General features: G+C 33.2%; 1 protein-coding gene across 6 annotated transcripts in view; it reads right to left on the minus strand.

Annotated features, from left to right (window-relative positions):
- LOC126857593 (neurotrimin-like) overlaps positions 1–13,967 on the minus strand; it is a 75,590-nt gene that overhangs the window by 40,002 nt on the left and 21,621 nt on the right. For 5 of the 6 annotated variants that reach the window (XR_007688525.1, XR_007688526.1, XM_050607212.1 and 2 more), the window contains exon 2: positions 4,780–4,877. The exons of the other annotated variant lie outside the window; for it this stretch is intronic. Coding sequence is in view for 3 of the 5 variants with exons in the window: in XM_050607212.1 (XP_050463169.1) it covers positions 4,780–4,877 (98 nt within the window). In the remaining 2 variants the exon portion in view is untranslated. The remainder of the gene's footprint in view (positions 1–4,779; positions 4,878–13,967) is intronic. 6 annotated transcript variants of the gene reach the window in all.

Genomic DNA, 13,967 nt, shown 5'->3' on the forward strand with positions numbered 1-13,967 from the left:
CGATATTTAATATCTGATTCCAATTATCCAGCTGTTAACGCATATTATGTATGTTTTAATATACTAGATTAAGCGCATATTAAATGCATCGATTTTTGTGTGTTCTTACGTTGCATGTGGTAAGCATCGTAGAACGCGGCGCAATGCACCCGGAATCAAGGGTAAATTCAAATTTGCATCCCAGGTCGATATCCATGAGCGGAAGGAAACGCGTTTCCGACCTTGCTCACTTATAATCCACTCCAAATGCAATGGTTTCCTCGATCAATGACGCAATATACAGTGTGCATAGCGTAACGTAAAAAGCATCTCGGTACCTCATCCTTAGCGAATTTCTACGTATTTGGCTGGAGGGCAATTAGTGCCCCCGCGATATTAATACGTCCGTTTCCGTGTGTAGCCAATGGAGAGCACAAACTCGAGAGAATGCAAAGGCAACCGGGTGGCAGGTTTGAAAATCGGAGGAAGACAGCAAGATGGAGAGAAAGCGATTAAATTAAAACCAGAGAATTTTGCATTGGCCTTCATCTCATCTTCGTTTTCCATCCGTTTTGATTTGACTCGCTATGGAACATTCGTACACGTGGTTATTTGGCGTATCTTTTATCTTACGCAATCACATTTAGGGCAAATTAGTTCGTCATTTGCTTAGCTTCTGAAAACGTGCTGCAAAAAAGCAGACCTCTTCATTGAGATAACGTAAAAAGGGTAGAAGAGCACGTAGAATTTTTGTGTCAGTGGAAACGCAAAAGAGGCAAGAGAGACGAGAAAAGAGAATTGGCGAAATAAAAGTGGCGACCATGGCCATTGACATGTCGTTACTTTCGCTAGGAGAAATCTCAGCTGGCTCGTACTTCTCTCTCCCGAAATCCAGGAAATTATCGTCGACAAGATCGTAACTCCCGAGACACGAGCTTCTTCAGCGGATATCCGGCTGTCTGTTGTCCCGTTCGATGCAACCGTGAGCGCCGATATCGCGAATAATTAATACTGCGGTTTGTTTGCACGAACAATCACAGAGCTTCTCTCCCTCGACCGTGCTCGCGTCAGTGACCGCTTTCTTGCTCCAGCTATTGACTGCGAGACATGGAATACTCCGGCATTCTCCGAACAACGTTAAGCACCTTGATCCAAAATCCGTCACATTAAGGCCGACGTCAGATGTGTGCGGGAAATCATGCATTGTGCAGGTAAGGACCGCTGGGTAATCAAGGATCGTCAAGGGATTGTGGAATATTCCGTGCTACCGTGCCTCTCGTAGATGCGCAATTTGCCGAATGTTACGGTGAGGAAGTACACAATGCTTTTGCAACAGACCGTAATGATTTCGAGAGTTTGCTCCCTCGAGAGAATATTAGTCGTAAGCGTTGCATTACTTGGTGTGAGACAGCCCGTATAAGGTCGCGCTAAATTCGACACCTTATCGTATTAATGGAAAACAAAAACGTAGATATTACATCTGTATATTACTTAATTGAAATACTTGGAAAACTTTAAGATCCAATATCTCGCAATGTTTAAAAATTTTACAATTCGCTAGAATTATAAAACTTAAATGTTTCTTTTTAATTTTTATAAATATAAATCTTTTCAGCTTGCTGTACACAATTGTTATACACAATGTGTGACGTATATCTTCTTTATTCAATCTACTTAACTTCATATATTTATTTCTAATATGACTAGAATTCTCGTGACATATTCTGTTTATTTCTATAATACTCATTTTCGAAGGAAAACAAGTTATGTTTGGAAAATGAGATTATCTTTCGCTCGAAGCATAGTAATAGATGTCACATGACGATGTGTAACTATTTTGGCAGCCTCGGTTGGCTCTTGCGAGATCAAACTCGTAATCTGATGGGGCAGTTGCAAACACTTGCAATATAACATATGGACGTTTTATCAATAAATACAAACATGAGGTAACCGATAGATGCAAACCGAGGAATAAAAATTATATAACTAAATAATTACAGAAAATCGCAAAATGTATGTTTACTATAAAATAGAAAATAATCCTCATATTTGTTTACATTATTCACATATTTTATTCGTTTGTAAAAATTTACTAATGTATGTTTTTAAACTCGCCAACACATGCGCGCATTTAAAATTTCAAAGTTTATATAATGCATATTTAATTATACATCTCAGTATTATTATTTTTATGTGAAAGCTAATAAATCTGTCGCGTAAACACAAACAAATTCTGTCTCTAAAAATGTTCTCATAAATAAATATGACAGTTTGTGTTACATACATGTAGTATAATTTATGCAACTCCGTATAACAGAAGCAAAAATACGCCTTGATATAATATATTGAAAATTGCGATTATTTAAAAGAAGAAAAATTCTCCGCGAGTACTAATCTCCACGAAACCGAGTGAATTTCAAGGACCCAGCTTCAATTAGGTTTAGGACCGTAAAAATACTTCGCTGGGGTGCCTCCTTTCCTTACTGCTTCCACTTCCGCAGGAAGCAATTTTGGCCCTTTAATGAAATTTTAAAATTTGCCGCAGAGTCGGGATAATACATAAATCGTTTTATACCTGAAGCACGCAGCTTATTTCCGCACCTCGTAGAGAATGGTAAAAATGAAAATATTATAACTGCATTGAATGATCCCTACTCCGTGATAAGAGAATTGGACAAAAATGTATTAGTTGATTTTCGCGGAAAATAACTGAATTTAATTCTCTAAAATTTATAAACCTCTTATGACATTCTCACTCTGCTTTCTGGAAAAATAATACTTATTATTTTATTGATATAATTAGATATATTATTTGTTGTCTCATCTTAACATATTTATAACGCCGAATAATTAAATACTTTAATTATTCATAATATATATCTCTTTAAATTATTAATTTAATATTAAAGATGCAAATAATTGCTGAAATTGTAATAACTTGGAAGAGAACAAAATATAGCATATCTGAATGACATGTTTGTTATTAATTAGCAAAATTAGCGCCTTCATAATGTACTATACAACACGGTAACACCTTGCGCGAGTCGTAATAAGACGCTTTATTATTTCAGGACACCAGAGAGTATTTGAGATATTCCTTTCCTCTCTCACAAGTCACTATACATAAAATTTACCATTACTTATGCAGTAACTTGAAATATAAATAAACTACTCGATGTCAGCACTAACATAAGCCCTTTTCGTTATCATTTAAATGTATATACCCTTCTCTCTCTTTCTTTTTTTCTAACAAAATACGATAAAACCATAAATTCGCGTTTGATTTAATCGTATACGCTATTAAAGGAAATTAATAATTTATTATTAACAAGAGAATTGTCGGCGTAGAGAACCAATCACGCGATATCGGTTATAGTTGCGCCGTGTGCAGCTGCCATGTGCTAAAACGAGTTACGCTAAAAAGCGTTAATTTTCACGGTGACCGTCGTCATCGATTATCGAAAGCTCGCCCCTTTGTATCCCGGCTGCGAGCAAAGTGGTACACGCGCTTTTTATTATTTGCGCCAAACGCTTTTCGCGGCGGCAGGCGCGTGTCTCGCCGTTTTCATTTCCGCAGAGGTGCCGTTGACCAACCGCATAAGGATAATGCATCGATTCCGTTTGAAAACGAACTTTGCCCCTATATACACAAAAACACACACACACACGTACATACATACATACTCTCACGGCGCCATAAAATAATCTCGCGCATTTTTATCGCCAAAACATTTCGCGGAAGCGACGCTATCTATAAAACTATAACTCCTATACGCGCGGTTTGAGCGCAGGTCTTGGTAAAAGAGAGAGAGAGAGAGAGAGAGAGAGAGAGAAAGAGAAAAAGAGAAAAAAAAGAGCAAAAGAGAGAATTGAAAAGGGTATTTCCTCCAGGAGAAGCGCCCGAGACCTCTGTCGAGAGGAGGCTGGAAAATAAGGAGAAAACGAGAGAAGAAAGATAGACGAACGACAGGGAAACGATCGGCTGGAAGACGGCGATCGAGGGAGGACTGGAGCCGCTTAACAAACTGCTGAACTCACACCCCGCGGGATTTTATTTCTACTTAAATGGAGTTGCGCAGATATGCACTGTGATCCTAGCTCAATCCCTCGCTTTGAATTTATTTGTACCGTTCGTTAGCTCTCCTTCGTCCCTAATAGAACTTTGCGAACCTAGTTCGGTAATGACATCATCGTTCTCAAGCCATCTTAGCGCCAATTTTCTAAATCGCAAGTTACAGCGTATCTATGTATTATCAAAATAATAATCTATACGATTTCATAATTTAGAGATAAAGATTCGTATTTCCATAATATTACACTTGATGCAAAGTTTAATTATCTTGAGTAATTCTCTCTCATCTTGCATCTATTTATATGGCGTTAACCATACAAAAAAGAATATAAGAATCGTTAATATCATATTAAATTTATATTAGAAATTACTGAGAATTAAAATTTAGAAAATGTTAATTTTTATGTTTGCTTTAAATAAAAAATTATTATAAATCATTATGAAATTAAAATGACAAATAACTTCCCTTATCAAGATCTTATTAGATCTTGATCTCAATTTGGATAAAAGGAAATTATTTTGATAGATAATATCGCTCCGCAATTTCATCTGAGAAAATGTATATACAAAGAGAAGTCCCATCTCTTATCAATGCCAGAGTCTCTATCGTATAAAGAGAGTGTTAGTGCGCGCAACGCAACGTACAATTGCAGCAGCAGCAGCGCGCAATATATATGTAATTGCAACCGTGCATGGGAATATAATAGTGGTTGTAATGTGTTTCTCACCTTGTATGGTCCGAGAGCCTCGACGATGCATGTGAAAATGGCTTCGCGACCCACCGAGACTGTAAGGTTGTTCAACGGTTTGCCGAACCTGGGTAAATCTGTAACACGGAACGTCCTCGACTTAAGTATCACGCCATCGCGCGAACCAGCTCTATGTTAACCAGCCCGGTATACATACATACTTACTTACTTACTTACTTACTAGTACTTATACTTATAGCCCACCTACGTGCGCGCCAAAGTTTGCAAAGTACTCGAGAAACTCAGCGGTGAATGGCGCGAGTTAACGTAAGCGGGTCAAGCTAGGACTAAGCCTGGCGTTTTATAATTCTACGGTGTTCTTGTATTCACGATTAAAAAAAAAAAAAAATTATTCAAAATCATTATGTGCGTCTATCGTTGCCACGCGATAAAATCTACAGTGCGCAAAATAATTCCTATTATAAGTCAGCTTGAAAGATTCGACTTAAGTAGATGATCGTTCTTACAGAGTATAGTAATTTCGAAGGTTCGAAATACGAATGAATAAATAAATTTATTTTTAATTAAATTCTGACAAAAAATAATTTTGGCGATATAATATTTAATAATATTCTGATTATATAAAGAAAAAGCTGATTTTTAAAAGACATTTATAATAAATAAAAAAATCTGTAAGAGAGACTAAAAATGATTAATGACAATTATATTAAATAAATCATTCATCAATTTTTATATTTCATTATCAAGCTTATTAAATTATCTTGCGACGAGATTCATTACGCGGTAATGAAATAAGCGTTATTGCAAAGGTGATAAGATTATTTGTACAATATGTAACAAAATTCCTTTCATTAAGATCAACTCTTTATGGACGGCCTGCTCGTCAAACTGAAGAAACTTCTAAGAGGCCATTAACAAGCAAGCCAATTACTACTTCAAAGAAAATTTTCAAGACGAAATAGTAGTATACTTACGAAACTACGCGTGATGATACGAAGTTAGCGACAGTTTATAATATGGTACGTGCATCATCGTGTTGATAGAGTTCGGAATTTAATATGTACTTAAGTATTTCTCATCTAATAGAGAATCTATGTTGTCCCAAGCTATATTTGCATATTCAATTTTGAGATACTTGATTCTATCCGCGAGCTAACTCTCTAAAAACATTCCAAAATCCAAATTTTTGTTGCAAATTATTACTAATTCATATATGCAGTGTTTTTATCAGTTTAACGCTTTTATATTGTTATATGCAGACTGGGATCTTCTCGAAAAGCAATTCTCAAGCGAATCCGGTTACATCTTTTGCGCTCGGTATGCCATATAGAAGGCTACCATTTCGGAATGTGGAATCTTATTTGAAATTCTGATGTCCTATACAAATTTGATAACTTCAAACAAATATACTAACAAATAGCTACGTTACAATAATATATGTAAAACGCGGAAATGTGGAAATTTCAATTGTTATTATCAGTCGTCATATTATTCCATAAATACTTTTATATCTTCAAATAAAATATTATAATTTTTATTGTCAATTGAATTGAGATAGAGTATAATATTTTTTTCATCAATATAAAAAGATGTAATAATTATATCAAAATTTATTTACTTAAAATATCATAATGCAAAGTAACTTTATCGCTAATATTAATTAAATGTTTGTTATATTAATTTCCCGTCATCAAAAGATGAATAAGATCTATCAATTATTGCAGCTTGCTCGATGCATAACTTTCAACAAGTTATAATGTTCGGTTAACAGACCAGGTACTTTGCACACGTCGATCAGTGCAATGAATATCACTCTCCCTTGCATCGTCAGTCACTGTTGCACATTAGGAATATAATCATGTAGTCGAGTGACCTCTTAATCTTACTTCTTGAATAGATAAATGTAATTGCTACTAGATGAATATGATAATTTTACATAAAACAAATTGCGTGATAATCGCAACAATGTAAAAAACAACCTTTTTTTAGAGGTTTTTGGACGCTAATTTTTTAAGAAAACATTTTTCAATCCATATTTATAAAAAAACTTTTTCTTCACAATTAAATTTTCTATAAAATCTGAAAGTCTGACCGAAACATTTGGGCCGACCCTGTATATATATTCTTTTTTTTTAAGCTACATTTCTTTCTCCTCCAAGAAAAAAATTTATACGTCTGGATATGCAAGAAAACTGTTGTATATTCATTAATATCTATGATCTTTTTATGAATTACGCTATGAAAGAAGTTGCTAAACCAAGATTTTAAGACTTCCGAATGTCGATTCCGTAGTATATCCTTAAGATCTCTACATTCAAAAGAGCTGTGTAAAAGCAGCGACGAATATTTAATGCATAGAGGCGCGCTATTTACTTTTAAGTAATCAAATTTCTCGTCTACACTAATGGAAGTGTGTAAATAAGTTTTTAACTTCATTAGGATGCATCTATTTTCTAAATGAAAGTCTATGTAAGTTTCTTCATGTACGCTTCTAATCTACAATATAACATAGTCCTTATACATTTAATTTGTTTGTAAAGTTACTTAACAAAAATTTATATAGTTATATAGGTCTCTGTTTAAAAATCATTGCTTAAAATCAAAACTTAAAATTTATATTATTAAAAACAACAAATTAATGCAATAACTCCACTCAGCAAATTGCAATACAAAATCCCATTTTTTAACTGCGCGCTAGTATTTATATAGTTTTTAATTTTTATGAATAATTAATGCATTTACAATTTGATTAAAAACTTAAATGGAAGTCTGGGTTATGCGTTTAATAAGCCAAATTATTTCATTATTTAATTATTTAATATAATACATAGGGAGTATAAATACGTCTATTTATAATTATAGAAATAATAAATAAGAAGTTAATTTTCTTGTAACGAAAATGCAATCGAGCGTCAAACTTCGAGTTAGACAAAATGCCTACAGCAATATGACGTGTTTTGTAAAGTAATCTTTCGAGTGCACCGCAAGCCGATAAAGATTAAATTGATGTTATAAATCATGCGTTAATATAGCCCAGTTCACGAAGAACTAAAATGAAAAATAATGAGCACACTCCCTCCCGTGCCCTCAAATAACCATCTAATCTGATTTCAGGTACCGAGTAAATGGAAAATAAAGATCAGCACGCACACACATACACACAAAGATGTTACGGATCGATAGTATCGCGGTAATCGAACCGGGGCTAATTATTCTGGAAAGAAACAGGTACAAAATCCATCGCCAGTCGACGAGACTGCTTAAGGTACACATAACCGTAATACACTTTTAATTGAACTTAAATCTCCACTTTACACAACGGTTATATATTCCACTCTATACATATACGTAACTAAACTTGCAATATACTTTCTTTCCCTGCAGGACTTTCCTGTACAACTTTCTGAAAAGTCTTGTGTAAAATGGTTGTTAATAGAAAACTTTTTTCTAAAAAAAAAGTTTATAAGTGTGTAATATTCTCTAGATTACATATTTCATAAATATAAAAAAAAAATATAGTTTTAAAGGATGAATTACGTTCAGAGTTAATTTTTATTTCTATATCAGAAAAATTAAATATTTAAAGGAATAACAAATGTCGATAGTCAAATTTCAGGAGAAATATGAAAATAAAATTAAATTGTTTTTATTTCAACTCTATTATGAGAACTCAGACATTCTCACACTGTTTGTTTTCTTTTTTTTTTTTGCCTTTATTTGTAATTTGCTTTAACAAATATTTCTTTTCACTAACTACAAGTAATCTTTATCAACAAACCGTAACGATTTAAAATATTCCGTTTGCGTCACGGTAGGCAATAAGAAAAACTACATTCGAGAACAATTCAATCGTGAATTTTTAGTTTGCTCTCACGGTAAAGTCCAACCCATGTGTAATCTTCAGTCTGACCCGAGATCTATGTAAATCCAGATGGAGAGATTCGCGAACGCGGACGAGAGAGATAAACAGAGGGCGAAAAAGAAGAGGTAGCGAGAAGCAACGATAGTGGATGAAACGATGAGTTCTGAATCCTCGCACGTTCGCGTATTACCATTGATAGAAGCATCAAGGTTCCTCCTGAAAATAAACGTAACGACTCTATCCTAGGATCGAGAGATCAATACGCGCCGCGATGACCCATAAGCCAGTTGAGATCCCGAAGCGCAATCAAACCATTTCCAGAATTATGCTCATGAACAATGCAAGCGTCGACGGATTCTTAATCCGGCTGCGCGTCGAAGGAGTAAGCAAGTATGCGGCGCAAGTAAACGCGACGGCTTCATCCAAGCCGAGTGACAGATTCCGGTATCTCTTATTTCGGGCACAATATCCGACCGCCAAGCAGCTCATCAATCCTGCGTGTCGGTGTGGCTACAGTCCAAAGCCGCGCCACGTATGAGACAAACTTGCACGTACCAGTAACTGGAAGTTTCGCGATACTATCTATCATTCCTTCATCCTAACGTAAAAAGAATACGAGATTTCGTGTATTTCGGAAATGTAATATGGACTTTTTCCCTTGCATCGGGAAACTGGGATTAAACCCGTCTTTTTTTTCTATATTTCGCGTATACGAAAAATAAACGAAAAATACTGAATTGTGAATCAATCAATCTCGACATTTATATGTGTGTGTATATATGTTGTAAGATTTTAATAAATCCGTTAATATCCTGATACATTGTCTGATTACATTGTTTTATTTTTATTCAATATATATATATATATATATATATATATATATATATATATATATATATATTCTTTAAATAAAAAAGAGAAACATAAAGGAAACGTGGGAAAATAAATTGATATTAAAAATTCAAAAATCAACCTGTTTAAACTTTCTGCAAATTTGGCAACCAAACTTGTTTCAAATAAAGCAAAAAGAATCCCAAAACTTATGTACCTCTCTTTGTAACTTTCTACAACTTCAAAATTAAAGCGAGGTCATTCTATGTCAAGAGAATCCATGTTTGACTTTTCAAACTCAACCTCTTGAGTTTTCGTGGAAGTTGATATGTTCATTTTACTAGACAAGATAATTAAGAAAAAGATACTAAAATTCTAAATTTTGTATATAAATTATTTTTTGTATATAAAAAGAATTCGCTATTTCCATCGTAACAATTATTATATTATTGCTAATGGCTTACATTATTATCTTGCTTAACTCTCAAAGCTTAAAGCTCAAAAGCTTGAACTTTCTTCTTAAGCTCATTTTAGAAGATTTATACTTCCCAACAAAATTCGGGGCAGAATTTTATTTATAATTTTATGTGCCATACTTTCCTATATTCTGTTATCATATTTTACATATGCGCCTATATCTATATATATTTCATTGTATATGTATGTACTTTACTATTTCGAATACTCCCTGTATTATTAACATATGAAATTGGAGATGGAATTCTATTCCAAATACTATTACAAATTATAGATCATTTGAAATGAGCTTAAATATAAGAAATTAGAGCGGTAGTTTGAAACAATGAATTATTATATTACAGAATATATTATTTAATCATATCGAGCATTTCTACATTAAATTAAATAAGGAATATAATTTTCAACTTTTGCTGAAATCCATTGTCTAATTACGTAACACTCTATTTTATTTTATTATTAGGAAAATCATTTCCTAAATGCGGGACCACATTATTCCGGTTTTATATTTTACAAGTAATTAAATATGATGAAAACATTTTATCATTGAATTATAATGTTTTTTGAAACTATATTCATCTAATGATGTAATAAAAATTTCTATTTTACCGCGACAAAAAGTGTTCATATTTTATTGAAGTAATTTAATTAATAATGCGAAGCAATGCTGTGATTGTGGCCATCGTGTACGCATTGCTAATAGCCTTGTCATTAACATTTGCATATAAAGTACATTTCGTCGTTCTCGTACAATTATAATGTACATGTTACGGATCTCAGTTTGTCGCTAGTTCCTGTACAAGACATTTTACTGTAATTCATATATCATGTATATTTAAATTATATATTAATGTATGATCTAAATGACTAATAAATGCTTATTTCTTTTTAATGGATTAAATTTATATACATTTATCTTAGATTAAAAAAAATAAATGTATAATTCAAAAATGACCAAGATATTTTTACAACTTAGTTATATTTAATGATTTTTTCAATTAAATAAAATTTAAAGAAACAAATTTTTTGAATCTTTCAAAAGATGAAAAAATTAATAACAATCGTCAAGGAAAATATATGATTTGAATAGAAAATGCGAAAAGCTAGGAAAAATAAAAATGCCTTGATTAAATAGCTCTTTCGATTTCAAACATCTTTAATTTAAATATAATTATTCTTCAATGGTTGTTAGCATATCCTAACTTTACAAAATATATCTTTCGCTGTATAATATCGTCAATATATTATAAAATAGAATTATTATAGCATCAGTTTTTGAATTATTGCATGAGTAACTGTAACTGTGCATGTACTGCAATAAAGAAATTTGCAATTGTTTAATCATAGAGCAACAATAAATATCGGTATTTGAATATCAAAACTAAAGTTTACAAAATATTTTCTTTCTTGAATAGTAAATGATTTTACAATATTTATTGAATGCAGTGCAAACTCTGTGTTGCTGTAAAGTAACTTTCTATTACGATGCGCTATTAAACTTTGCAACGATGATAAATAGCACGAAAAATATTTGAAAAATGTAGCGCGCGCGATACAATAAATTAAGTTACATTTTGATAAAAAAGAGAAACGTAAAAAAATTATATCTAGAGATATTAGGTTATATATATATATTATAATTTGCGTTTCAATGCAACGCACATTTCAATGAGCGTCTCACGCATCTCTAATGAGATTTCTCAAGGTAACAATTGACTAATCATCGAAAAAGTTTGTGACAGTTTGAGGTGAACGACATCGGGATTTCAAAGAAACTCTCGTTATCTATGTGGATATAAAAATCGTTTAGTATCTATAATATCGTTACTGTTTCGAGCCCAGAGAGGATGAGCGTAGACACAACACTTCACTTCGCTGTTTGCCCCTGGCGCTATTGGGATTCCGTGGAGGTTTACACTCAAGTATCTCGAGAGATCGCTAGCTGTTATATAAATCGTATCTCCTAAATTGGAAAACAATCTCAGCCGTCGTGATTCCTTCACTGTGCGGAAAAACCGTGTCTCCAAAGTATACCCGGAGAAAATGAAGTAGTCGCGCGACGCATGTCTCGTCGTATATAACATCGTTAAAATATCTCGAATGTATTTAAGCATAAATGATGCAAGCAAAATTGTAACTCAGCTTTCATCATACAATATTTATATGAATATTGTACGAAACTATTGTTATATGAAGCAGTTGATTGTTACGCTGATCGTATTGATCTAGAGAGAAAAAAATCGACAGTAATAAATATTATGGTCGATATTGGTTTGTTGGTAATTGTATTAAAGTGGATTATTCCTTTCAATATTATGATTGAAATACATAAAAGCTCTTAAATTATCATTATTATTGCAGAACGTACAGATTATATATATTTATAAATGGAATAAATTTAATTAACTATGCTATTAAAGTTTTAAATATTTTAAACTTTTTAGGTGTAAATTTAATAATTTATAAAGATATCCAGATTATATAAACAAAATGTGATACTTGTGTATGTTGTATATATTCTCTTGTACAAAATAATTAATCTAGGAGAAACGTTATGCATTTCATTTAAACACTGTATTATTTTTTTTAAATAATAAAGAATATTAAAAATAATAAATCATTAAAAAAAGTCTATAAATATTCAAAATATAAAATTAAATATAATATGTGGGATAATAAATACCATTGTTTGTATTCTACCATAAATTATAATCATACTTTTTTCCACTGCATCCAAATTATAATGTACAGCCTCTGAATAGCTTAATTTTCCCTGATAAAGGCATGTCTGGATCACGTGTTGGAATCGAGGATTCCTTCATGAGAATTTAATAAGGCAATTGGCCATTTGCCGCAATCCCTGATAGTCCTCGTCCGTACGTCACTTCTTTAATGATTTTACTACGCCTTCCTATCGGGAATCCCCTTGTTTAATTCCTCGTGTTACCATCTAATTCCTCGATAACGGAGGAAGCATCGGGCTCCTTCTCGGAATAACAATGGGCATTCTCTCAATGTCCCCCCTTCGCGCCGAGGCACGTTCCAGGGCTTAATTATTTCCAAGTGCGATCCTCTCTCGCGTTGCTACCGGTAGAAAAGTTGAAGAGACAAAGACGCGACGGAAAACTCGTAGCGCATTTAACAAGCTAAATGGTTAACGGTTTCTGTATAATATTACACGCAAGGTTCTATCTTCATTACTGAGTGTCTGCTCGTGCTGTCTATTATCTCCGCAATAGGTGGCTACGAAAGCAATCGCGCGTTATCGTCAAGCAAAAATAAATCATTTATTTTTCTCGCTGACAAATTCTATTCATCATTTCAACAAATGTGGAAAATGTTTTATTATACATCACGCATTCTGACAAGGTGATATAGACGTTACTTTCGCACGTTACATTTATTATTGAAGAAATTTCAGAAAAGAGATATATTCAGAAACGTTGAACCGTTTCAATTGTATCGATCATGCAGTCCAATTTCTGCGCCCGAAAAATACGATGTAAAAGTAACTTTCTAAGATTCAACTAAACCCGCTGTTAATATAGCTCTATGAAAACTAGGACATTGAAGTATAAATTTGTCATGCTCGAATTGTAAATTGATTTTACGTGTAATTAAAAATTAAATCGTTGAAGCTTGGTTAAGATTGGTTTTTATTAATAAAATTACACCTTCCTTCTTATCTTTTTTAGCTTACTCTCTATTTTTCTACTTTTATCTTCACTATTTCAAATTAGTGACGCGTTTATATCACGTAATATGTAGCGCGACTGTGAAGTTATGCCTAATACATTTCTTTTTAACAAGGAATAATTTACGTGTCCCGGCAACGCGTTCCTGAATGAGGTTTGGCTTGAGCAGACAAAAAAAAAAGAATATCAGAGATTTTCGATCTCGGACGGACCACGGATATGGAAGGAAGTCACGCGCGAAGCGGTTTCATCATGTGTGGGTTCACTATGATGGGTGGAACGACGTGAGGACGAAAATTGATTGCGTATAACGCCGTGACGACATAAACTGGAAATGCGTG

The sequence above is a fragment of the Cataglyphis hispanica genome, chromosome 22 (genome assembly GCF_021464435.1).
Source record: "Cataglyphis hispanica isolate Lineage 1 chromosome 22, ULB_Chis1_1.0, whole genome shotgun sequence".
NCBI classification, from domain to species: domain Eukaryota; kingdom Metazoa; phylum Arthropoda; class Insecta; order Hymenoptera; family Formicidae; genus Cataglyphis; species Cataglyphis hispanica.